Genomic DNA, 26,005 nt, shown 5'->3' on the forward strand with positions numbered 1-26,005 from the left:
GGCCCCAAAGCTGGGGTTCTAGCCGGCTGCCAAAAATAAAGTTCAAAGGTGGGCACAGTTATCTCCTTTAGGGCCCCAAACCTTCAAACCAAGGTTTTGAAATATTCTTGAAAGGTACGTAAAGTAGAGCAGTCTTTTAATGGCCACCATCTGTATGCCCGTCAGTCGCAGACAACTGGGACTGCGTCTACTTACATCCTGCACTGTTCTCCTCCCCTCCCTGTGTCTGCTCGCGGTGCAGGCTAGTCTCACCGCCGCATTCCCCATGGCACCTCATGGTGGCCGGGACGCCGCCGCCACCTATGTCGATTTTGGGGCTTCCTAGGCGCGTGCGTGCACCACCGGGCCCTCCTTTGAAGCCTCTTCGGCGGGAACCTTGGGGGCGTCCCTGATTGATGATGTCTTCGGATCAAGATACTTAGTCTCCACCTTCGCCCCCAGCTAGCCGACTTGGCAACGAGTTCCGTACGTCTCTACAAGCACCTGCCTTCGTGATCCTGTGGCTACACTATCGGACTCCTTGGACTTTGGACTCTGTCTGGTACCTGCTCTTTGGGGGCCAGTGTGTGCACTCTATGGGGACTTGGTCTCCTGGCCTTCCCTGCTCCTTGGGCTGGCCATGCGCCTCTTGAAGTCCTACCCTGCAAGGCTCCCCGCTCCTCAGGGCTGCCCCCTGGAACACCTTTTCCACTTGGGAGTTCTACCTCAGTGCTTCCCCGCTCCTTGGGCCTGTGCCTACGTGCTAATCAAGAGGCTGTCAGCGCTTCCCCAGTCCTCAGGGCAGTGCTCCCATGCTATACTGAGACTGCCAGCGCTTCCCCGCTCCTTGGGGCAGTGCTTCCATGCTATACGGAGACCGTCAGTGCTTCCCGCTCCTTGGGTTTGAGCATACATCATCATTGGAGACCTGACTCGGGCTTCTCTGCTCCGTGGGTTGGCCTGCGTCATTGCATCAGCACCTCCTTCGCTGTGCAGCTCCGCCCCTCGGGGTTGCCTCTCCAGAATACCTCCTGCATGGCCAGTCTTGCGCCTCCCACTCTGCGGCCTGCCTAGCGCCTTCCCCCTCGTGGTCTCTGCCCAGGTATTATCTCCAGCCTGTCTACCTACCTTGGGAATCCCTCCTGGCTCCTCGGGACTTCTCCGCAGTCTCACCCATAGCTCCCTGCTGTGCCTGACATCGCCTCCCGACTGTGTGGACTTGTGGGTCTCCTCAGTCATCTCAGGCCAAGGGTCCACATACCCACAAACCATAACACCATCATTGTAAAGTTTCCTCTGTGAGCAGGAAACTCAGACTTCACTTTGGTAGTTTCATTTCTGAAGTCAGGCGGGATTTGTTGTATCCAGAAGTAGCATTGGTTTATGTATCGTTGTAGTTGCTCTCTGATGCAATGAAAAGACTCTGATGTGTTTGGCAGTCCACGGGCTCCTCTCATGGACCGCCACACTCACCTATCAGGCAGGGTCCCAGCAGCCACACTCCAGCTCTTCCTGGCCACTCTTTCTACCAAGGAGCGGGATGCCGCTCCTTGGTGTGGCAGGACATTCCCAGTGCTCACCCCAGGCCCTCTAAGGTATGCCCACACCTGACGACGCAGTGGTGCCCTGTGAAAAGCCTATAAAAGGTCACTTCAGCATCTTTTCCATGCCTCGGCAACAGGTCTCCTTACAGCTCTGTAGAGCGAGTTGCCTCAGCATCTTCAGTTCCTGATCTTCGTTCTTGTCTTCAGTTTCTGTATCTTGTTCTTCGGTTCTTGTGGACTTCGTCTCATCAATCCCTGTGGTCAGTCTTCAACTCCTTAGTTCTTCTGCAAGCCTTGCCTCTCCTCTGTTGCCCTTTGTCTTCCTGCCTGCCTATCCATCCCACCTTCCCTCAGACAGATACTCGGTAATGGCCTCTGTTTTCTTCCTGGACATCTCTTGGTCGCTGCCTGCCACTGACCATTGCCTGGCTACTGGATCTCCATGAATGTTACCTGCCACTGACCACTACCTGACTACTGAACCTTCCTTGTCCGCTGCCAGCCTTGATCCGAACTTGTTTTTAACTTCGCCTGCACATCTCAGCTTCAGCCTCAGATCTACGAATCATCAGCAGAGGCCCTACCTAAGCCCTGCTGGCCCCAGCACCCGAGGGCTCAACCTACGGGGAACATGGACTGGTATAGGCAAAGCTCTGTCTCATCTAACTCCACCAGCTTTACCCTGACAGCTCCACTTCAGTCCAAGTGGGCCCACAGCAGGCTCAGGCTATTGAGGCACTGGCTAGATAAAGGCAACCACCTGGTTATCACTGGTAATGAGTGCCAGTTCCCTTGTGGAAGTTGCAATAAAAGCTGGTTTGGGTGAGATCTCTGGTTCCGCAAATTTTTGCTCCAGTGCTTCCAGAAAAACTCTGGGAACCCTTTCCGGGTTTGTCCTGAACAAATCCAGACAAGATTTGCAGCTTCTCTCTGGTGTCTTTCACAAATAAGGTTGATTCTCAATCCCTTAGAATAAGTCTTAGCAACCCAGCCATAAAAAAAACAAAAGTGGTACCTCGCAATAAAACTTTGTAGTTGTCTTGGGTTGCCCCAAAACTTGGCAGGAATTCTGGATTATCACAGTTTCCAAATCCCATGGATTTCACTATGGGGAATAATGGCACAACATAAGAAGTTGTGTGTCATAGTGAGAAGTCACTGTTTTGGCTCCATCTCTCAGGGTAGCCTGTAGAGTGGGGGGAAGGGCTTCCCCAGCTGCTCTTTTCATCACTCTCTCTGTCTTACTGAAGTAGCTTGAAGAAGGATGCACCAGCAATTTTCTGCACAAAATATACTCCCTCAAGGCCAGGTTTAAACAAATAGTCAAAGGGAAAACCTGTCTGCCTTGGAGTCCTGGTTTCATCTGCAGCCTCTTCTCTTTCCCATTACTGGGCTTGCAGGTACAGGTGTAGTTCAGCTCCTGCACAGCCCATAACACAATCCTTCAATCCAATTATTTTTTAAAACACAATCAAAGATCTGTTTGTCAATGTATATGAATCTTTCGTGCAGTTTCCTTTCATTTTTATTTTAATCAACTTGCAGGTGGAGTTGCAAATTAGTCCCTTCTCCAATCATAACACAGTCTATCAAACCAATTTTTAAACAAAAAAAAACAACCCAGGAACAGTCTGCAGTAGTGCACTAGTTTTCCCTGCAGCTTCCTCTTTCTTATTTAATCAACTTGCATGTGGGAGAGCTTGACCTCTCTCTTGTTGCGATTCCGGGTCGGCCCCGGAATTGCCACCTACCCCGTCGGGGTTCAGGAAGGGTCCCGCGCTCCCCGGGCCTCCAGGGACCTCTGCCGCCACAGGCCCGGCGTCTGCCCATCTCGCCCGGGCCTGCAGCTTCCTCTGCCACCGCTTCTTCGCCGCGCCGGAGCAGCCGGCGTTCCTCGGCGGTAGGCCCCGCCCCCTAGACGCGCGCGCGTCCCAGGCTAAGATTTAAAGGGGCCAGCGCGGGAAAAGATCGGGGATGCCCTCTGATGACATCAGACGCTGCAGGGTATTTAAACCCTGCAGCTTGACTAGGACTTTGCCTTGCAACGAGGTTCCCAGGTTTCCCCTGTTTCCAGTTGCTGCGTTCTTGTGCTCTCTTGGTCTTCTTGGTTCCTGATCCCGATTTGGCTTACGGTGTTCCCTGGCTCCTGACTCTGGACTGGCTTTCGATGAGTCTCTGGCTTTTGACCCTGGTTTGGCTTACGGTGATCCCCTGGCTTCTGACTCTGGACTGGCAAGCGACGACTCTCTGACACTCGACTCTGGACTGGCAAGCGGCGACTCTCTGGCACTCGACTCCGGACTGGTGAGCAACGAACCCCGGGCTGTCGACCTTGGACCCCGTCTGACTTGGCCCCCGCGGGCCCTCCTAAGTCCCAGCGGCCGGGTCCCTACGGGCTCCTCCTGGGGGGACTCCAGCTTCCAGGGTGAATCTCCTAAGTCCCAGCGGCCGAACTCCTACGAGCTCCTCTCGGGGGAGGCTCGGCTTCCAGGGCGAAGACTTCCTCACCACGGTGTCAGTTCCATCCATACCCTTTTCCTTGCCAAAGCCCTTGGTCGCAAAGGGCACCCCAGGGTCTTCCTCGGGCCAGCCACGTCCCCGTCCTTGCCGCCTCCCGGTCGGGACCACTGCTGCTACTGGGCAGCGGTTCACCTTTCGGTTCCGATCGGCCCAAGGGTCCACGACTCCAACATCTCTGGTTTACTGCAGAACACAGAGATCAAAAGCAAGTGTTGCATTGACTAGAACATCGCTGAAGAAAATCTGGAAATTCTGAGGAAAGGGTTGTTTGGTGAAAAATTACAATTGAATGATTGTGAAGATTAAGAAGTTCTATTCTAATATTATTGAGAGGTCAGAGAATAATCCCAGAGTATTATTTATGTGGCTCGGAATTTCCTCTTTTTTTTCTTTTCTGTTGAATCATAAGGCCTCCAAAATGAAAAGGCAAAGTTAGGGCTTACCCTTTGGAGCCCTCTCTGCCTTCCGGACAGCATCTGATATCCGACTTTGAGGCGATTGCATCCTTTGAAGAGGGCGAAATCCCGTTGCTGGGCTGGATAGAGGAGAGTCTGCCCCAGCTGGAAAGGAGATTTCTCTGACCCCACTTAATATTTGGCTGCCGCCGGCTCAATGTGGTCAGGACCTGGATGTAGAGAGGCACCAGGAGAGAACGCCATATTGCAGTCTGCTTCGGGGGAGATGCCAGGTCCTTTCGGGTTGCCACAGACGAGGGGACTTCTTTCCTGGATAACGCTTGTCAACCACCTGATTCCTCGCCAGAGGGTGAGGTTCACATCGGTGAATCTAGAGCTTCTGATACCTCTCCATTGTTTGCAGTCCATTAAGCCGGCAGTAGTCACTTTGGAGGCTCTTTGGGACTTGATAGTGTCCATGAGTCAGGATTGTGTTTGCGTGTTCCTCAAAGGTTGATTTTGTCTCTTCTCGTTTGGACTTATTTCTACTTGTGATGCTTCCCAATCTCAACTGTCTCCGAGATTCTCTTCTCTTGAACAAAAGGGATCTAATATTGAGCATCTTCAATCTTATTTTATTCAAGAGGAATAGTTTACAATGAAGAATTAAATTTTTGGAGAGTAAGTGTCGCCAGCGTAATTTGAGATTTATAAATTTTCCCAAGGTTGTGGGTGAGCTAACTAGGATGACTTTATGGCATTACTTCCTTCAAATCTTGAAAATACCTGAGGAGACTAGTCCCGCTTTAAGCAAAGTTTATTTTATCTCATCTGGGAGCAGTCAATCTTAAACTTTAGATCTGGATTTAATGGCCTTCCTTGAGAATTCTAATCTTGAGGTTGTTGGAAGATTTACCTTGATGGTTACTTTTTATTCCGAATAAGATTTGAGTTTCATTATGAAGAATTACTTCAAGAATATTGCTGCTTCTTCCATGGGTTCGGCTGTCAAGATTTTTCCTGATTTTTCTTGTGCCATCCAGATCAGGAGGAAAGCTTTTCTAGCCATTCATAAAGATATATTAGCTCTTAAAGCTACGTTCATCCTAAGGTTTCCATGCAAATGTTTTGTCAAATTAGCAAATAAGAGTTTTATCTCTTTTGCTCCTGAAAATAATGAAAATAATCCAATGGAAAATGCATAATACATTATAACAAAAAAAATTGTACTTAATTTATCCACCATCAAAAAAACAGAGGGGGCATACGAGAAATTGAGGAGAAGAAACAAAGCAATAAGGAAAAAGCATTACATGACTATTGCTGGCATCACTAAATCAAAGTGGACATTCAGAAAGAGAATCTATGGGACTAGAAGGTAAGGTCTTTCTCTTTCTGAATGTCCACTTTGATTTAGTGATGCCAGCAATAGTCATGTAATGCTTTTTCCTTATTGCTTTGTTTCTTCTCCTCAATTTCATGTATGCCCCCTCTGTTTTTTTGATGGTGGATAAATTAAGTACAATTTTTTTGTTATAATGTATTATGCATTTTCTATTGGATTATTTTCATTATTTCAGTGCAAAGTCTATTCTTTGTCATTATTGTTAAAATTATAAATAAAGAATTTAAAAAAATAAAAAAAATTGATTATATCTGCTATATTTTGAAGTGAGTGTATCCATGAGGTATGAAAATCAGCCTCATTTTTTTGTGGAAAGAGTACTAAAATGTAAAAGTGGGATGGTTGTGTATGGGAGGACTGTTAAGAGGCTAGATTAATGTGGTAGTAATGGATGAAATGCAAATTAATGACTTGGAAGAACTCTTAAAGGGGGTAGAAGTTGAGAATAATCCAGCACGAATGGAGGAGATAAAAATGAATGAGTTAAAGAACTCTCATTGATGGAGTTTAAGTGCTATCTGGGCCAAAAAAGGCCATCTTACTACTTATTGGATCTTTGCCCTTCTTATTTCATTTGTGGATTACCATTAAATGTTGCATCACTTGTTAAATGTTGTTAATGCTTCCTGGAAGAGGCATTCTCCCAGTAGTATTGAAGAAAGTGGTGTTTACTCCATTATTAAAAAAATGCCTCAAAGGATCCTACAGTATATAGTAACTGTAGTCCAGTATCAAAGTTGCTGTGTGTTACAATGGTCTTAGAAAAGCAGGTGACTAGGCAGATTACTGGATATTATCCAAGTTGGACTTAGGAGACCTTATAGTATGGAGACTGTGTTGGACTCCCTAATAGATAAAATGTTGCCAAGATTGGATGAAGGGGAGTCTGTATTTTTAATTACATTGGATTTGTTGAACACTTTTGAACTAGTGGATATTGTTATATTAATTGCCTTCTGTTCTGAATTGGATTTGAGTAGCACTGTATTGAAATGGGTTAAATCTTTTCTACAGGATAGATATCAGACTATAGCCTATCAGGGAACTACTTCTTCCTGTATGGAAATGCCACAGGGGGTTCCACAAGGGTCTTCTCTATCACCGTTATTATTTAACATCATTTTAGCCCCCATGGGTACCCTAATTCAATCTTATGGGGTTTGCCATTTATCTATACAAACGATATTCAGTTGGTAGTTCCATTTGGTCATGGGGAGAAACAAATTTCATCAGAGGCAAGGTCCATATACCAGAGATTGAAATGTGTTAGATAATTAAGACCATTCTGGAAATGGGAGCGTTAAAGAAGCTGACATATGCATTGGTGCTATTGCAGTTTGATTTCTGCAATGCATTTTACCTGGGTTTGCCAGGAAAAGCTTTCAAGAGGTTGCAGTTATTCAGAATGTGGTGGCCCATTTAATTATGGGATATGGGTGTCACAGGCCAGCATCTCCCTTGATTTTGAAATTCCACTGGCTTCCCATCTCTCAGCAGTGTAGATTTAAATGTCTAGTATTGCCATTTAAGGTACTGGGTTAGTCCTCCATACCTTAAGGGGCATATTCAGCGGTATAGTAGTGGTCAGGAGCTGAGATCCAATTTGTGATCTCAGCTTCAATTGCCTTCAGCAAATACATCTTTAAGTAAAGTGCAGAAAGATACCAAATTACCTGTCAACTGATGAGTAGATTGTTTTGTTTTTTTTCAAGCCTGATGAGCAGATTGTTAATACAAACAAAAACATACTGTTAAGCTCGTCAGTCACAGACGGCTGCGACCTCTCATGCTCACCTCCTTTCTCCCTATTTCGTCAAACCTGGGACAAGTGGCGGCATCCGCCAGCCAGCGCTGACCTCCATGGTGTCTTCAAAGCAGCATGGTCACTGTCGACCGCCATCTTGAACCTGGTATTACCTAGGACGCGTGCGTGCATGCACACAAGGGCCTCCTAAGTACATGTCATGGCGGGAACCTTGGGGCATCCCCTTCCGATGGACGTCAGTTATCCTCCGTACTTAAACTGACTGGCCCTTGGCTAAGACGAGTTAATAAGGAGTTCCTACTTGCCTAATTCCGCTCTACATTGGATTTCCTGTTCCTGTTCCTCCGTGAGTCTATGACACTCGGAGTACTCACTCCTCGGGGGCTTATCTGCATTCTTGGCTATCCACTCCTTGGAGGGCCTCTCTGCTCGTGTCTCTTCCACCCACTGCCTTGGAGCTACCTGGACTTCCGTCTGTGAGTACTATTTGAAACTCTACTCTACCACTTGCTGGATTCATCTACGGCGTACCCCGTACCATGGGCCACTACCGCTTTCCTTCAGCATGCCTGTACATCTTGGGCAGTGAGAACCTGCCGCTTCCGCTACAGCTTCCTTGGACTGCCTTGCCTCAGTCTGCGCTACCAACTCAGACTCCTTGGCGTACCCTGTGCTGTGGACCACTACCGGATCTGTCACCTAAGGTACATCATTCGCCTGTGGGAACATCTTGACGTATCCCGCTCCGCGGGCCACTTCCAGATCTCCATCATCAGCGGCATCACTGGGGTATTCACCTCACTGCTCAGAACTGTGCTTCTCTCCCGCTCCGCAGGCTCTGCCTCTTTTTCTATAATAAAGTCTCTCTCCAGCAGTGTCCTTTGTAATCAAGACCAAGCCTAATGACGGTGAGGCCCACAGGGGTCCTCCCTATAGGTGGAGTCAACTCTCACCTCAGCCTAGGGTTCTCATCCTACATAAATATAACACATACTTTGAAATGTATGTATACAAGTGCTAGAAGTCTAAAAAAATAAGATAGGACAGTTAGAATGTATAGCACTGAATGAAGAGGTAGATATAAATGGCATCTCAGAGAAGTAGTGGAAGGAGGATAACCAATGGGACACTCTGATACCAGGGTGCAAATTATATCAAAATGATAGGCTGGATCAAATTGGTGGAGGGGTATAATTATATGTTAAAGAGAGCATTGAGACAAACAGGATAAAAGTTCTGTAGGAAACAAAAAGCATTGTTGAATCTTTATGGATGGAAATTCCAGGTGAAAAAGGGAATAAAATAGTAGTGGGGTGTATTACCATCCACCTATCCAGAATGATCTGAAAGAAATTAGGGAAGCTAACAAAATCAGTAGCACAGTAATAATGGATTATTTCAATTACCCCAGTATTGACTGGGTAAATATTATATTAAGACATTCTAGAGAAGTAAAGTTTGTAGATGAAATAAATGACTGCTTAATGGAGCAGGTGGTACAGGAACCAACAAGAGGGGAAACTATTTTAAACCTAGTCCTTAGTAGAGCACAGGATTTGGTGCAAGAGGTAACAGTATTGGTGCCACTTGGCAATAGGGATCACAACATTATAAAATTTGACTTAATAACTGCGACAGCATTTAACTTTCAAACAGGTGACTATGATAAAATGTGGAAAATGGTTAGAAAAAACTGAAAGGAGCAACTGCTCAGGAATGGCCATTATTTCCAAATACCATCTTTTTTTTATTTTTTATTTTTAAATTCTTTATAAGTTTTTCATCCACATATACAATTAAGTAAACAAATGAAATATTATAATCACATCATGAAAATCCCATTACAATAACTTGTAATAATCATAAGATGGAATATTAGCTCTTTAACAAGTTACCAACTATTCATAAGGAATAATCTCTATTCAAACATCATCCAATCCTATATATTAACACATTCTTAGGTGTGATTAAATTCTGTACTGAAGAAGAAAAATAAGACTTACAATTGAGTACTCTAATATTGAAACATGGAGATATTTTAAAGAAATAATCTCATGAGAAAGCTTAACATAGAACATCAGCTGGTACTTACTACATATATGCCTTGGGAGCCTACTCACTTAAAGGACTAACACTAGTAGATGGTTCTACAATTATGGGAGGCATTCCATTATCAGGCAATGGCGAAGAATCATAGGTTGCTGTGCAGTAATAAATTGCAGCATTTGCTCTATCTGATGTAAAACATAAGTGTGTTCCCCTTTTTTGAGTTCACACTTGCAGGGATAGCATTGAAAAAATATATAACCTAAAGAGGTAACTTGAGATCTTAACGTTAAAAATTCTCTACGTTTTGTTCTTGTGACTAAAGCCAAATCAGGATAGATTTTGACCACTTGTCCATAAAAGTTAGTAGGAAACTTCTGAAAATAGCGCTTCATTACTTTGTTAATATCTTGAGTCATGATTAAAGATACAACCAATGTATTTCTATGGATAACCTCTTGGTTGGAGTCCTCCAGAAAATCAGTTACATTAGTAGGAACTGGGAATTTCTTAATTAGAAAATAACAAGTATTTATTGAGGGAATTTCTTCTTATTCGTATAATAGTATTTATCTGAAATATCTCTTTAAGGAAATATAGGGAAGTTCCCCCAATATTTGTGGAAAATTTGTTATCCTGATATTTAAGTGACATATATGATTTTCTAGAGCTTCCAACCTTCGTGAAGTAACAATTTGGTCTTTAATCATACATACATTGACTTTTTGTAATGACTGAATATTCTCCTCATTTTCTTTAACCTTCTGAGACATCAAATTACTTTGAGATTGAACTGCAACTGTGTCCATCTTTTGTTCAAGTCTAGACACCGCTAGACTTAAACCCGAAACAGCTTCCCATATTGTCTCTAATGTTACCTTCTCCAGCCTAATTAAATTCTGACGTTGATCCTCCAAATTCTGGGATCCTGTACCCTCTTGCTCAGATGACGCTCCCATCTCCGTGGTTGATGTTTGAACTTCCCCATTCTCCACACTACGTTGGGCTGGTGGAAGTCTGCTATCCAGGCTCAGGGATGCTTCATCTTGGGAGACAGACACTTCTCCACCTTGTGTCGCTCCAACAGATTCCTTAGCTTCCTTACTATCCAGCTGTGTCAGGAATCTATTTATTTCCAGTTGAGTCAGAGAAGAAACTGTGGGTATTGAGGGAAATACCATTATCTTCCCTTTCCTTTTTGTTGGCATAATTCTTCCAGAATAGATCCTGAACTCTATGTCGCTTGTAAAACTCAATTTCAACGTGAGTGAAGAGAAAAAAGGAAGAAAAATTATTTTTCCAAACAATTCCAACAATTCGAACAAAGTCGAACAAAGTCGTGCGCGCGTGTTGCGGTCTCCATCGCTTCTCCCCTATCCGCTCTGCACTGCGCTTACCTGCAGTGGTGGAAACGCCGCTCCCGCGGCTCTGCCGGCCTCCTAGGGCGTCCACCATTACCGGCCCATCTTCCTGCCACCACGCGCGCGCGTGAGGACGCGCACTATGGACGCACAGCCGCCGGAAGTCTGGCCCCGCCCGGGCTAACGACGCCACGCCCCAAGCCTGATTTAACCGGCGTTCGGTTACCGTCTCATTGCCTTGCAACGAGGTTCGCTACTGGTTAGTAGTTCTGAGTTGCGCTTCGTTTGTTCCACGTTCCTGACTTGACTTCAGCCTGTTCCTGACTTCGCTCCTGCCTGCCGCCTGCCTTTGACTTCAGCCTGTACCTGACTTCGCTCCTGCCTGCCGCCTGCCTTTGACTTCAGCCTGTTCCTGACTTCGTTTCTGCTCGCCGCCAGCCACCGACTACAGCCTGTACCGGATCCCGCCCGACCTGCCCTACCATTGGGGTAGTTCGGCCCAAGGGTTCACTCCCGGACTGCAGCTTCCCAAACTGCAACAGCGCGCCACAGGGGGCGCGTTTATATTTGATCTTCCAGCACCTTCCCCCCGGCTTCTGGTCCGGTCTCCCTCTGACACAGTCTCTTCAAAGGAAACACCTTCTCTCGTGGCCAGAGGTAGGAAAAACAACTCCTCACTTCACCAGTCTCCTCAAAATACCATCTTAGAAGCCCAGACCATATGTATTCCATACACTGGCATCTTTCAAGAAATTAAAAAGAGATCCAAATGAAGAAAACAGGAAAGAGCATAAGCACTGTCAAGTCAGATGCAAAGCACTGATAAGGAAGAGAATTTGAAAAGAAGCTTGCCTTGGAAGCAAAAGCTAATAATAACTTTTTCAGGTACATTCGAGGTATAAAGCCTGCAGGGGAGTCAGTTGGATCATTAAATGATCAAGGGGTAAAAGGGGCACTTAAGGATGACAAAGAGATTAAATTAATTCTTTGCTTCGGTATTCACTGAAGAAGATGTAAGAGATATACCCATGCCAAAAATGACTGGAGGGTTTCCAATGTAACACAAACTTTTAAAAAGGGATCAAGGGGTGATTCAGAAAACTACAGACCAGTGAATCATATCTGTGCCAAGCAAAATGGTAGAAACTATCAGAACAAAATTGCTGAACATATAGATAATTATAGTTTAATGGAACAAAGCCAACACAGATTTAGCCAAGGGAAAACTTGTCTCATAAATTAGCTATGTTTTTTCAGGACATAAATAAACATGTGGATAAAGCTGAGCCAGCTGATGTAGTGTATCTCGATTTCCAGAAAGCATTTAACAAAGTCCCTAACGAGAGACTTTTTAGGGAATTAAAATATCATGGGCTAGGGGACAGAGTCCTGTTGTGGTTTGCCAACTGGTTAAAAGATAGAAAACAGAAAGTAGGGCTAAATGGTAAATTTAACTAGTGGAAAAAAGTCAATAGTGGCATGCCCCAGGGATCTGTCTGAGACCACTGCTTTTTAATATATTTATAAATGAACTGGAAATGGGAACAACAAGTGAGGTGATCAAATTTGCAGATGATACAAAATTATTCAAAGTTTTAAATCGCGAGAGGATTGTGAGAAATTGCAAGAGGATATTGCGAAACTGGAAGACTGGGCGTGCAAATAGCAAATGAAATTTAATGTGGACAAGTGCAAAGCGATGCACTTAGGGAAGAATAACCCAAATTATAGCTACATCATGCAAGGTTCCACATTAGGAGTCACCACTCAGGAAAAGGATTTATATGTCGTTGAAAATACATTGAAATCTTCTGCTCAGTGTGCAGCAGCAGCAGCCAAGAAAGCAAATAGAATGCTAGGGATTCTTAGGAAAGAAATGGAGAATAAAACAGATGATACAATGTCTCCATATCGCTCCATGGTGTGACCTCATCTTTAGTATTGTGTGCAGTTCTGGTCACCACATCTCAAAAAAGATATAGCAGAATTAGAAAAAGTACAGAGAAGGGTGACAAAATGATAAAGGGGATGGAATAATTTCCCTATGAAGAAAAGCTAAAGAGGTTCAGACTCTTCAGCTTGGAGAAGAGATGGCTGAGGGGAGATTTGATAGAGGTCTGTAAAATAATGATTGGAATGGAACGAGTAAACGTTAATCCGTTGTTTACTCTTTTGAAAAGTACAAAGACCAGGGGACACACAATGAAGTTAGGAGGTAATACATTTAAAACTAATAAGAGAAAATGTCTTTTTACTCAACACATAATTAAGCTCAGGAATTCATTGCCAGAGGATGTGGTGAAAGCTGTTAGTGTAGCTGCGTAAACGGTTTGGACAAGTTCCTGAAGAAAAGTCCTTTAACCATTATTAAGGTAGAGTTTCAGAAATCCACTGCTTATTCCTAGGATAAGCAGTTTGGAATCTACCCCTGGGATTCTGCAGGTACTTGTGACCTGTTTTGGCCACTGTTGGAAACAGGATACTGTGCTTGATGGACCTTTGGTCTGACCCAGTATGAAAAGACTTATGTTCTTAAGCATGTACATCTGCAAAACCGTGCTTTTTTGCTATCCGCAACTTATGGAATGAATTACCTGTATTGCTAAGAGAAGAGAGGGATTTGATGAAATTCCAGAAAGGTTTGAAAAGCTGGTTAATGAGTGCTGGACATTGAATCAGAGTAATGATTTTGCAGTGAGACTGTGATTGATTTTATAGGCAGGGAAGACAAGTATTATTTTGTTTGTTTATATTTTTGTTATGTTTTGTTTTAATGTATTTTATGTTGTATGTGAAAAATTAGGTGGACTATATTATGCACATATTTGTACATCATTCTGACCGATCTTTAATCTGGAAAGAGCGATTCATAAATATTTAAAAATAAAAGTAAATAAATGTGCCCTTTTATATACATGCTTTCCTTTTAAAATTCACCTTAAACTGTCATATCTAGTTGTACAATTTTCTAATCTTGTGGAAGTTTGCCATTTCATGCAGCAGAGTGATACTGAAAATTTCTGTGAGATGCAGGTGATAGTATACATGAAGTCTGAGCACAAGAAGATTAAGTGACTTGTACAAGGTCACACAGTATCTGGGGGAAACAACTGGGCCTCTGGGTTTACAATTCCATGTTATAACTGCAGTACCAAGGTGCCAGTTCTGGGGAAAACTATTTTCAAAATCATTTACATACATGAAGTGGCTGTCTTAAAATTCACTTCCCTAAATATGGCTAAAAGTATATACAGTGTTCCACAACTTGTGTAATTCTAAGTTCATTTAAAGAAGGCATTCCCAGGGATATGTTTACATCAGGAGAAGAAAACAACATGTACTTTGCATTTCAACTCTACATGCATTATTTTGCATGACTAAAGTACCAGGACAAAAAGCAGGTGCTTTGTGCCTATGGCAAGCTTCAAAGCAAAATTACATGCATACTTTCTCTTTGAAATCAGTGCAAAGTCTGCAGATAAAATGTATCCACAGACTTTGCAGTTTGAATATTGCCCCCTAAATGTCTCTTATCTCTTCTAGTTTTATTCTTTTTTTGTATTTTTTTTGGCATTTTGTTCTCTTGCTTTTCTGTGGCACAGGGATTTGAGCAGTGATTAAGGGTTTTCTTTTTATCCGCCTTTGGGTTTCCCACTCATTTGGGATCTGACTCCATGACCCTTTATTTGCAATTTATCCAGGGATTTTATATGCCCTACTAACTTACTGTAGTTCAGTGATTGAAGCAATAGTCCTAGGTTGAGAGTCTTTCCCAAACCCTGCAATCATGGGCTCTAAATCTGCACAATAACTTATTTATTTATTTATTTAGCTGAATTATATAACTATGGCTTCCCCCACTCCAGGTGCTGTGAATGTTGCTTGTGCAGCATTCTTAGCCCCATCCAATCTGGGAATGGAAGACCTCAGCAGGGTTGATCCCAGGTCCCTCAATATGCTAGTGCAAAACTCTGCCACTGAGCCAGCCTGATATACAGTTTTTTTTCTTAGAGCAATGAATGAATAGATTTTGACTGCATGTTTTTTCTATTCATTAGGTATTTTCCAGCACTACAGCGGACAAAAATTCATCTGATACCACTCTGACCATGCAGCTCTTTGATTCCAATCCTAACACCACAGGTCCTGGAGACATTTCAAGGGAGGATTCCAAGTTCAGAAAACCAGTAGCCCAGGAAGGTCCAAAGTGCAGTATGAAAGGGGTCTTGTAAGTTTAAGCATCATTTTTTTCACAGTTCTAAGCTGATCATCTCTTGTAAATGTTGGTGATTCAGATCAAGCTACTGCTTTCTCATCTGAAAGCATTTATTAGGTATAGTTATGTTTCTCAGCATTCAAACAGGTTAATCCACGACCAGTGGATTATGCACTTTTACCCGTAGATGGAGATGGAGCAAAGCTGATGTCATGGTATATATACCCCTGCTCTGACATCAACCCATCAGTATTCTCCATCTCCAGCAAATGGTGGACTTGCATCTATCTTCCTACTGGGGATTGCTTGTTTAAAAAATAAAAAAAAAAAAAGGAAAAAAGGAGAAAGAGAAGGATTAATCACTTACCGCGTCTCCTGAGGTGATACCTTATGATTTCCCCCCCCCCCCTCAGTTGAGTTCTCCTAAGGTGTTATCTGGTGATGCCTCGGTCCAGTAGCTGGTTTCTGGCATGGATTTAGCTGCCAGGAGAGAATCATCTGAGAGGCTAGCAGGTGCAGAAATCTGAGTGCAGTGATAAAGGCATTATCCCTCTCCCCCTGCTGCTGAAGACCGACTCTGTACTCGGCTGGGATGGGCTGAGCTCAAGTAAAGAGTTTAAAAAAAAAAAGAGTAAGAAGAGAGAGATTTAGGGATTCCTCTCCCCTTTTCTGTTTCTGGTCTCTGAGTCTCTGCGTGCTGATCCAACGTGTGTTCCCGTCTCCGTGGGAGACTTGGGGATTCGCGGCAGTTTTGGTGGGTTGAGTGGCCCTTTCGGCTAGGCCCCGCTCTCAGGCTTCACTGAGTAAGCGAAAGCAGTGCCTGACTTCGGTTCGCACCTGTACGTCCAAGCTGGGCGTCCTAATTTTGGGGCATTCTGTCTGGGCTTGCCGAGGACAGGTGCACTGTTGGACGCATAATGGTTTAATGCTTGTATTGTTGAGCATGCTGCGTCTCTGGATGTCTTTTTTTTTTCCATGGTGCTGATAAAAAAGGAGCCTAAATGCCTTGTGCTTTGCATGGCCTGCCATATTCGGGCATCACAGCCAGGGGGACCCTCTAATCTTTGTCATCGCTGCTTGGAGACTCAGGAAGAATTGTCTCCAACTGATTTTGCTGTGTCCAGCCCTTCCCAGCAGGTTTCAGGAAAGGAACTGGAGAGGAACCTGTCAGAACATTTTCCTGGTTTTGAGACTCCCCTAACTGGTTCATCAGCAGGGGAGGGCAACTCAATCCGCGCCAAACTAACGACCCCTGGTTTTGGTTTGGACCCTTCCGCCTTCTTTTGGGTGGAATTTTTTCAGGGCTGCAGTCCTTTCTATAGGCAAGTTCGGCAGAACAGTCCAAACCTGAAAGTTCAGGATTGCCAGCTTTGGAATCCCTCAAATCTGGTGCTGCAGGTAAACATTGGAAAGCGTCTCAGGCTATTGTGGTTCAGAAGGCTGTAGTATGCAGATCTGCGGAGAATCTTGTTTGGCTCTCCTCTCCAGTTTCCACTCCAAAGAGATCTGTTGTGACAGGGGCCTATTCTTCATGAGGATCTGACTCGATTTTGTCTTACAGTATGGCCCTTGAAAGGGCTCGGTTGCTGAAGCATGGATATTCCACTGCTGTGATTTCCACCTTAGAGCTCATAAGTTCTGAACCTCCTTGGGTTTGGCGAGTGTTTGAGGCTTGGTGTGAGGAAGGACAGGTTCTTCCTCATTCGGTTAAGATCCTATGCATTTTGGACTTTTTGCAGGATGGGTTGATTAAAGGCTTGGCCCTTAATTCCTTGAAAGCACAGGTGGAAGCTGTTGCCTGTTTCCAGGGCCAGGTGAATGGTGGACCCTTGACCCATCCAGATATGACCAGGTTCTTAAAAGGGGTGAAACATCTTCGTCCTTTCTTGTGGTTTCCAGTGCCCTTGCTGAGCCTTTATCTAGTTCTGTATTTTCTGGCAGGTCCCACCTTTTGTTGTACCCTCTTCTTGAGATCACATACCTTGAAGATGGTTTTTATTGTGGCAATTTGCTCTGCATGTAAAATTTCTGAACTGAGGCTCTTTCTTATTGGGAACCGCTCCTGCAAGTGACTCCAGGGGCGATCCAGCAACAGACTGTTCCGTCTTTTTTGTCAAAAGTGGTTTTGGACTTTCACTTGAATCAATCAGTTTCCCTTATGATATTGGATAGGGAAAGAGATGTGGAAGAATATCATCTGTTGCAAACCTTGGATGTCAGGCAACATCTCTTGAGGTAGTTGGAGGTTTCTAGACCTCTTAGGAAGACAGACCGGCTGTTCTTGCTCCATGATGGGAGTAAACAAAGTGAGCCGGTGTCACTGGCTACAATAGACTGCTGGATTAAGGAAGTTATCACAGTTGTGAATGTGGATGCTGAGCAGCCATTACCTAAGCAGGTGAGAATTCTTTCCACTAGGGTTCAGACAGTGTCATGTTGTCACCCATCAAAATTTGCCGAGCGGTGACATGGTCCTCCTTACACATTTTTTCCAGGTATTACCATCTGGATTTGCAGACCAGGGAGGATGCAGCCATTGTGTCTGCGGTGTTGATCGGACAAGGGGCCACTTCCTGCCCTTTTCGGGAGTAGCTTGGGTATATCCCAGTGGTCGTGGATTAACCTGTCTGAATGCTGAGAAATGAGAAATTACGACTTACCTGATAATGTCCTTTCTCTAATTATCACAGGTTAACCTACCTTCCTGCCCTAGGCTGCTGGTTTGTGGTTCTATTGTCCTCCTGAGTGGCTGCGTTCCAGGGATAACTGGTAACTCTCAATTTCAGTTCCTAGATTAGTGATGTTACACTCTTTTTGGCTGAGCTCGGTGTTTTCTTTTGCTGAGTGCTTGAGTGGCTGTCTGTTAATGGTTATGTTCAAGTATTGTTAGTTTGTCCACAGTTTGCTTTTGCAGAGAATACTGGCAGTTTGATGTCAGTGTGGGAGTATATATACCGTGACATCAGCTTTACTCCAACTCCATCTGCTGGTAGAAGTGCACAACCTACTGGTCATGGATCCTCCTTAAAGAAAAGGAAATTATCAGGTAAGTAGTAATTTCTCCTTTCTCATGTTTCCTCCCATCTGAAATCATTAATTAAATATTGTTATATTTCTCATGTTTGCTCTCATTTGAAAGCATTAATTAAGGTATAGTTATGTTTCTCATGTTAAACAGGTTTATAAGTACATTGGGTGGTGAATTGAAGGGGCCTTTACCTACTCTGCTTGATTTAGGAATGTGCCATCCTAACACCATACATTGCTATATCTAATCAAGTTTGGTGGTTGTAATACATAATTAGCCTCTCCAGTGTGGTTAAGAAACAGCTGGAGATGAGGAAATATAATAGAGCCCTAGTAGTTGTCCAACAGCTGAACCACATTTTGATTTTTTTTTTTTTTTGTAGACCTGCTATTTTTGAATCAGAAGGTTTCTGCTTATTCTTGTTGTTTCAGCTGCAGTACATTGCCTCACAGTTTTCAGATTCTGAATATGAACAGCTTGTCTAATAGATTTCTTTGTAGGAAAAAATACAAGATGCATAAATTATAGATTAGAAGGGGGCAAGATGGCGTCCTGAACAGGCTCACAGACGGAGCTGCTCGTATTTCCTTCAATTTATTTTCCACCAGCGAACTCAATGCCTCCTACACATAAGGGGAAAGTGAGGGTATATTCCACTATTCCCATTGAACTTACTGAGCAGGCTCTGATTACAAACTTCCTGAGTCTTGGGGCGCAAAAACCGGGGAGGGTTCTCCCGCTGCGAGTTCAGCAAGAGGAGAGCTGACCTCGCCAGGGACGGAGGTTTCCCTCAGCCCCCCGGACATATGATCTCCGGCAGCGAGGGGAGAGCTGAGCACAGGAGCCCTGCAAGAGTCGCTGAGAGATGACCTCAGCGACGCAAGACTGCAGGAGGAGACAACGCCGGCACTGGCTCAACCAGGAAGCAGAGAAGTTTCAACGCAAAAGGTTTCTACAGATTATGAAGGAGTGGACTTACTGATATTCTCTGCTACAACCCTTTCTACATCAGGTGAGTTACCTGTGCCCCCTGCCAAACCCACAGTCGTTAATTTGGATGCCCTGTGGAAATTCTGCAGGATTGTCAGTGGATGTGAGAACTTGTAATAGCAAGATGGATTCTCTAGCAGCCTCTCTTAATGCTAAAATTCAAGAACAAGAAAATACTTTTGTTGCAGTGAAAGCCTCAATTACCACAGTAGAAAATGAAAGCCAGCATATTAAAAACTTTAATATGGCAACTATTAAAGATCGAACAGCATTATCACGCAGATTGGAGATGCTTGAAAATTGGAATAGACGCCTGAACATAAGATTGATTAATTTTCCCCCGGTGATGGGAGAACTCACAATTACTACTACTTATCTGAGGTACTTTTTACCTGAACCAGAATTTCCTTTGATAAAGTATATTTTTACCTTCAGCTAATGCTAAGAACAGTTTACCAACTGCTAATGGAGTTCCTGCCATAGATTTTCAAAATCTGACAACCTTTTTGGAATCCTCGGGGGTAGAGATAATTGACCATGCAACGTTATTAGTATCTTATTGTTGAGCAGGAAGTTAGCAAGTTAATGTCATGTTATTTTAGGCATTTAAATTCCTTGTTTCATGGCTATAAAATCTGCATGTTTCCAGATATCTCTAAAACCACCCAGGAAAGAAGAAAAGGTTTCCTAATGACGAGGCAGGAGCCTCTTTCCTCTTGAGATATCCATGCAAATGAAAATATATCGTAAAGAAAAATAACGACTGCTATATCTTTTTTGCCCCTGAACAATTAAGTTTATTTGGATTTGCATATTCTCCATGAGTAGAACCACTAGAGATCCAAATAAAATAAAAGATGCAGCTCTATAATTCAGGACTAAGCTTTTTCCATTGTTAATTTCCTAGTACTCCTCATATATAATGCCCCCTTATGATAAATTGATATAAGATTTAGTATAATCTATGGGAATTTAAAGGTATTTCCTTGTTTTTTTTTCTTCTTTTTCCATTGATGAAAAAATGTATCTGAACGTGATTATACATGTTTCCTTTTATTGAAATACTTTTTTTTTATGTATTGAAAAAGTTTAAATAATTAAAAAAAAGAATTATACTTTAAAGATTCCTATTTGCATGGGTCGCGCACTTACTGTATTAAAAAGGGAGAATATATAACACACTTTTTCTAGTGGCATAAAAGTATGAAGGCTGAGGATAAGAGTTACTACTATCTGGCCAGATTTGTCATAGGCTTTATCATCCACGAAAGCTCATGGAAGCTCTTTGAAAGCAACATTCTTCGTCAACAAACAGGGTTGAATTAGTAATGACATGTAGGTGACGTCATCTGACAATACCAAACAGCTCTCTAACTTAGTAAAGCTTTTTTATTCTTTTGCTCGAGCACTGCCTCATCTCAGTCATTTTATGTCCACGCTGCTGAATGGACGTGTATCCTCTTTCTTTCACACCTTTTTTTGGTGGGGTAATCTCTCTTTCACTGCTTTGGCACTACCTCAACAGCACTTTTCAGTGCTAATAAAAAAAAATGAAGATTGTTATGCTGGGTAATGGAGTCCCAGACTGCTTCAGGGCCTGTTCTTATGGCCAGGTCATGTCCAGCATGGACGGCAATGAAGTCTGCTACCGATGCCTGGGTCCGGTTCACAATTCCTCAAACTTCTATCATTACTGACAAATGATCCCGTGAACTAAAAAACACAAGGCCAACTGCATAGAGGAACTTCAAGGGTCAGTTAGTCACTGTGGCTGATCCTTCTCCCACTCCTCCAGTTCACGTAAGGAGTCCTGTCTATCTTCTACATCTTCAGAGCCCTCATTTTTCTCTGTCACTTTGGGGCTGAGAAAAGGAAAGAAGCACAGAGCACTGGATGAACCTGGATCTGCGTTGCATTCCCAAAACTTGTCCCCCACAGGGGCATCTAAGGTTGCAAAGAAAATGCGCCACACAACTTTGCGCCATCGAAGCATTCAGTGTCAACAAAGCAACCAGTGCCATTGATGCTAATGAGGAGCTTAGCACCATCCGTGTCATTGACCCTGACAAAGCAACCGGTACCATTGATTTAGTCAGCACTAACAAGGCACCCAGGGATATCGATGAGGCATTCTGCATCAATGAAGCACATGGTACACTTGGTGCTGATGAAGCATTCAGCACCAGTGAAGCACCAGGGGTTGACATGTTTGACACACCCCAAGCACAGAGCATCTTCCGGATCATGGAGCAGCACTCTGAGGCCCTGTTCCCTTGCAAACAACCCCTGGAGCGCCACTCTGAGGCACACCTACTCTTTTCGATCTCATCATTACTCCCCAGAAGTGGCAGATGACCCTGGTGTATTATAAGTAAGGTCTTTCCTAGCTCCATCATCATTTTTAGCACAGAAGACCTCACTCTCACCTTCTCTTAATTTCTTTTTGGATCTCAGACTGGTCAAACCCCAGAATCCGTTGGGACATTCCCCAGGGGCCTCTCTGGAGACACCTGATCCTGTCTGTTTTATTCTGCCAGCAATCTCCATGAGCACTTAAAGACAATCCTTGGAAAGGACAATGCTGTTATTGGAAGTAGATGTCTCTCCTTCAGCCCCAGCTCAAAGGACACCATGGTCTGTGGACCAAATCACTTGAGTTAGTGAGGAATTTCTTTTCAGTTCTCCTAGCCAAGAACAAGGAAGGCGCATTTTAGCCATTCCTCTCGTCTATGCCAGAGTTGTTTGCAAGGGGTATCTAACCACATCCAACACTTCCATCCTCATTCTTCATCCTCCCCCTCCCCCAGGCTTCCCGGGCAGGGGACCTTTGGAGAGGACTCTGATGTATTGGGTTGTGCGTCAACCAGAGAAGGCCACAGCAGCCTCCTCATATTACGCCTCTGAGACAACCCATTGCCTTTGTCATCGTTGGGGTCATGGGTCAATATTTACCTGCCACTCTCTGGTTTGGAGGAAGAGGGGTCAACAGAGATTCTCTCTCTAACTTACCACCAAATCCCCTAGAGCACTCTTTTATGCCAGAGGTCTTTTCATACTCCAGATTCCTGAATAAACTGGATAAAGCCTTAGGGATCAACATCTTTAAGATTGCTGATCTTCATTTGGAAGTTTTTGAAATCTTAAAAATTTTGGATATTCCTGCAGAGCCCATGGTGATCCTGGTCCACAAAAACATCCAAGACCTACAGATGAGAATGTGGGACAACCTGTTTTCTTGCTTGCCAGTGTCCCATAAACTGGACCTCAAACACCAAGTCGGGATCTGGCATTGTTTAGATCCCACGTTATTTGGTGGTTGTAGAATCCACCCTGATTCAGGATAACAAGATATCCATCTTTTCCAACATTCCTCCAAGCAAGGATCCCATGATGCTGGGTAACTCTGATGTGGTTAAGTGTGTTTTGGTGGATCCTTGGGTGCTGTGGAGATGACCACACCCACGGGGAGAAGCCCCATGAGGAGCCATAGCACTGGGCTAGACTCGTACTACACCAAACACAGAATAGTTCTTTATTAGACAGCTTGAAGAGAGCCACCAGAGGTGGCAGTAGTGAGGCAGTCCAGTGGTTACAGTCTCAGGGACCTCGGCAGAGGGAGCCCTTCTCTCCTTGATGACGTCAGGAGGTTCCGCAGCAGGTCTCCCAGCTAGGAGATACTGTGGATGAGATAGACTGAGAGTTAGAGTACTCATTAGATGTTTGCGGTTGGTATGCGATTCCACCAGGTATGTTGTAGAAGGTACAGGCACCGAGGCAAGGAGTGCAGGCCCTCGAAATAAAGCAGATGGCCCCCGAGGAGTGGGTGCCCAGGTTAGCAGATACCTCGAAGGGCAGAAGAGAAAGCTTCCTGCGGCAGCACGGAAGCGGCAGAGTAGCATAGACAAGAACGGATTTGAATCCTTATTAACTCAAAGAGCTAGCAAACTGATGAAGATAATATACCCGGATGGCGTAACATCAGCATGAGGGAACGCTCTCGAGGTTCGCGCCAAGGGTGGTACAAAGACGTGGGTTGCGCGCACACACGCGCCCTAGTAGGTACCTGAGTGAAGCAATGGCGGGAGGCTGCACCATAGCCGTTCTGGGGACGCCAGAGAGGTCAGCTTGTAGATGCGGCGGTAGCCATCTTTCCGAGGTAAGCGGGAGGAGCCGTGAATAAGGTGAGGCAAATGGGGCGAAGCCATCTAGGATCGATAGACACACCAGTACCCCCCTTCAAAGGGCGTCCACACTGTTTCCTACCAGGTCTTGGTTTTTGAGGATGCAATTTATGGAAGTCCTGTAGCATCTCTTTATCCAGGATATTAGACATTGGTGTCCAAGAGTTTTCTTCAGGGCCATATCGTTCCCATGATAGGAGGTATTCCCATACTCTGCCTTGTCTTCTCACATCGAGAACTGCATCTGCTTTGTATTCGATGTCTTCTTCTGCATCTATAGATGTTGCTTCAGGTATCTTGTTGGAGAACTCACTGAGGATCAAAGGCTTCAATAGTGAGACATGGAATGCATTGTGGATCTTTAATGTAGATGGTAGCTTCAGACTGTAGGTGAGATTGCCCAGTCATTGAAATGGTCCAACAAAACGAGGAGCAAAGCAAGCTGAAGGAAGTTTAAGTCTTAAGTGCTTCGTGGTAAGCCAGACTTTATCACCAGGCTTGACATCTGGAGCCTTGAAGTTATGAACATCGTATCCTTTCTTTGCTCGAAGTCCTGCTTTGATCAGCATCTCTTTTGTCTGAGTCCAAAGTTGTTGGATATCTTTGGCAGTAGATTGAGCTGCCGGGGACGACACTGATAACGGAAGTGGCAGTAGTAGTCGTCCATAAACCACTTCAAATGGTGTTGATCCACTGGATGTTGCTGGATGTGAATTAATGGCAAATTCTGCCCAAGGCATCAGTTCACTCCAATCGTGCTGGCGAGTGTTCACGTAGGCACGAATGAACTGCTTGAGTGTCCTGTTCATCCTCTCTGTTTGCCCGTTGGATTGTGGGTGGTATGCCAAGGTTAAGTCGAGGGAAATAACGAACTTCTTACATAGTGCTTTCCAGAAGTTAGCTGTGAATTGGGCTCCTTGATCGGAGACTCCTCGATCGGAGACTATGTGCTTAGGCATGCCATGCAGGCGGAAGATGTGCGTAATGAATAGCTTGGCGAGGTCCATGGCGGTGGGTAAGCCCGGGAGCGCCACAAAATGAGCCATCTTCGAGAACTGATCTACGGTTACCCAAATAGTGTTGTTTCCTCCTGAAGATGGTAAGTCTACCACGAAGTCTTTGGCAATATGTGTCCATGGCTCTTCTGGCACTGGCAAGGGTTGGGGTAGACCCCATGGACGACCCGGTGGTGTTTTCTGTTTAGCGCAGTTTGTGCAGGAAGTGACGTAAGAGAATGTGTCTTCCTTCATGGTGGGCCACCAATAATAGGTTTGAAGCTTAGACAGGGTTGTACGTTGACCAGGATGTCCTGAAAGTTTAGAGTCGTGGGCCCAAGCCACAACTTTTTTCTGAGGTTCTTGGGTATGAGGTTTTTCCTGCAAGTACTGAGTGAGTAGCTGCCAATATGACCTTCTCTGGGTCAATAATGTGTTGCAGTTCTTCAGGAATGTCCTCGGAGAGGAATGAGCAAGATAGAGTGTCAGCTCTGATATTCTTATCTCCAGGGCGGTACGTGAGCACAAAGTTGAATCTGTTGAAAAACAGAGATCATCTCGCTTGTCTATGAATCAGGCGCTGTGCGTGACGGAGGTACTCCAGATTCTTATGGTCTGTGAAGGCCATTACTTGATGTTGCGCTCCTTCAAGCCAAGGGCACCATTCTTTGAATGCCATCTTTATAGCCAGAAGCTCTTTATCTCCTATTCCGTAATTTTTCTCTGCAGGAGAGAAGCAATGGGAGAAGAATGAGCATGGTTGTGGAACCTTTGAATCACCAGCCTGGCTTAATACGGCCCCTTCGCCAGCGTCTGAGGCATTGACCTCCACGATGAAAGGCTTGGAGGGGTCTGGGTGTCGAAGACACGGCTTGCTTGAAAAGGCATCTTTTAGTTTCTGGAATGCAGCTATCGCCTCTGGAGACCAATTAGCAACATTGGCAACTTTCTTCATCATAGCAGTAAGCGGCACTGTAAGTGAAGAGTAATTCTTGATGAAGGTCCTGTAATAGTTGGTGAAACCTAAGAAGCGTCTAAGAGCTTTTAACCCGATGGGTTGCGCCCATTTCTTGATACTCTCCAGCTTCTGTGGGTCCATTTGAAAGCCTTGATTGGAAACGATGTAGCCTAAGAAAGGCACTGATTCCTTGTGAAATTCACATTTGGATAGCTTGGCGTAGAGATGGTTCTCACGGAGCCTCTGTAGAACTCTCTTAACATCCTCCAGATGAGTGGTCATGTCTTGAGACAGTATCAAGATGTCGTCCAAGTAAATAACAACACACTTATAGAGTAGATCCCAGAAGATGTCGTTCATTAAATTTTGAAAGAAAGCCGGGGCGTTGCACAGGCTGAAGGGCATCACTAGATATTGAAAGTGACTGTCCCGAGTGTTGAAGGCTGTCTTCCACTCATCGCCAGCTCGAATGCAAAGTAAATTATAGCATCCTTTCAGATCCAGTTTTGAAAAGATTTGAGCTCCTTGAAGTCTGTCGAATAGCTCTGAAATCAGAGACGGGGCTAACGATCCTTTATTGTTATTTCGTTGAGACCCCTGTAATCTATACATGGACGTAATG

General features: G+C 44.4%; 1 protein-coding gene across 2 annotated transcripts in view; it reads left to right on the forward strand.

Moving 5' to 3' along the window:
• Positions 1 to 26,005, forward strand: part of LOC115087277 (clusterin-like) — an 812,938-nt gene that overhangs the window by 669,798 nt on the left and 117,135 nt on the right. Inside the window, exons 5-6 of one of the 2 annotated variants that reach the window (XM_029594259.1) lie at positions 15,074 to 15,243; positions 17,922 to 17,992. In XM_029594259.1, coding sequence (XP_029450119.1) covers positions 15,074 to 15,243; positions 17,922 to 17,976 — 225 coding nt within the window. In that variant the 3' untranslated portion in view covers positions 17,977 to 17,992. Of the gene's footprint in view, positions 1 to 15,073; positions 15,244 to 17,921; positions 17,993 to 26,005 lie in introns of those variants that run through there. The other variant, XM_029594258.1, reaches the window with a different exon arrangement.

This window comes from Rhinatrema bivittatum, chromosome 3, assembly GCF_901001135.1.
Source record: "Rhinatrema bivittatum chromosome 3, aRhiBiv1.1, whole genome shotgun sequence".
Taxonomy (NCBI): Eukaryota; Metazoa; Chordata; class Amphibia; order Gymnophiona; family Rhinatrematidae; genus Rhinatrema; species Rhinatrema bivittatum.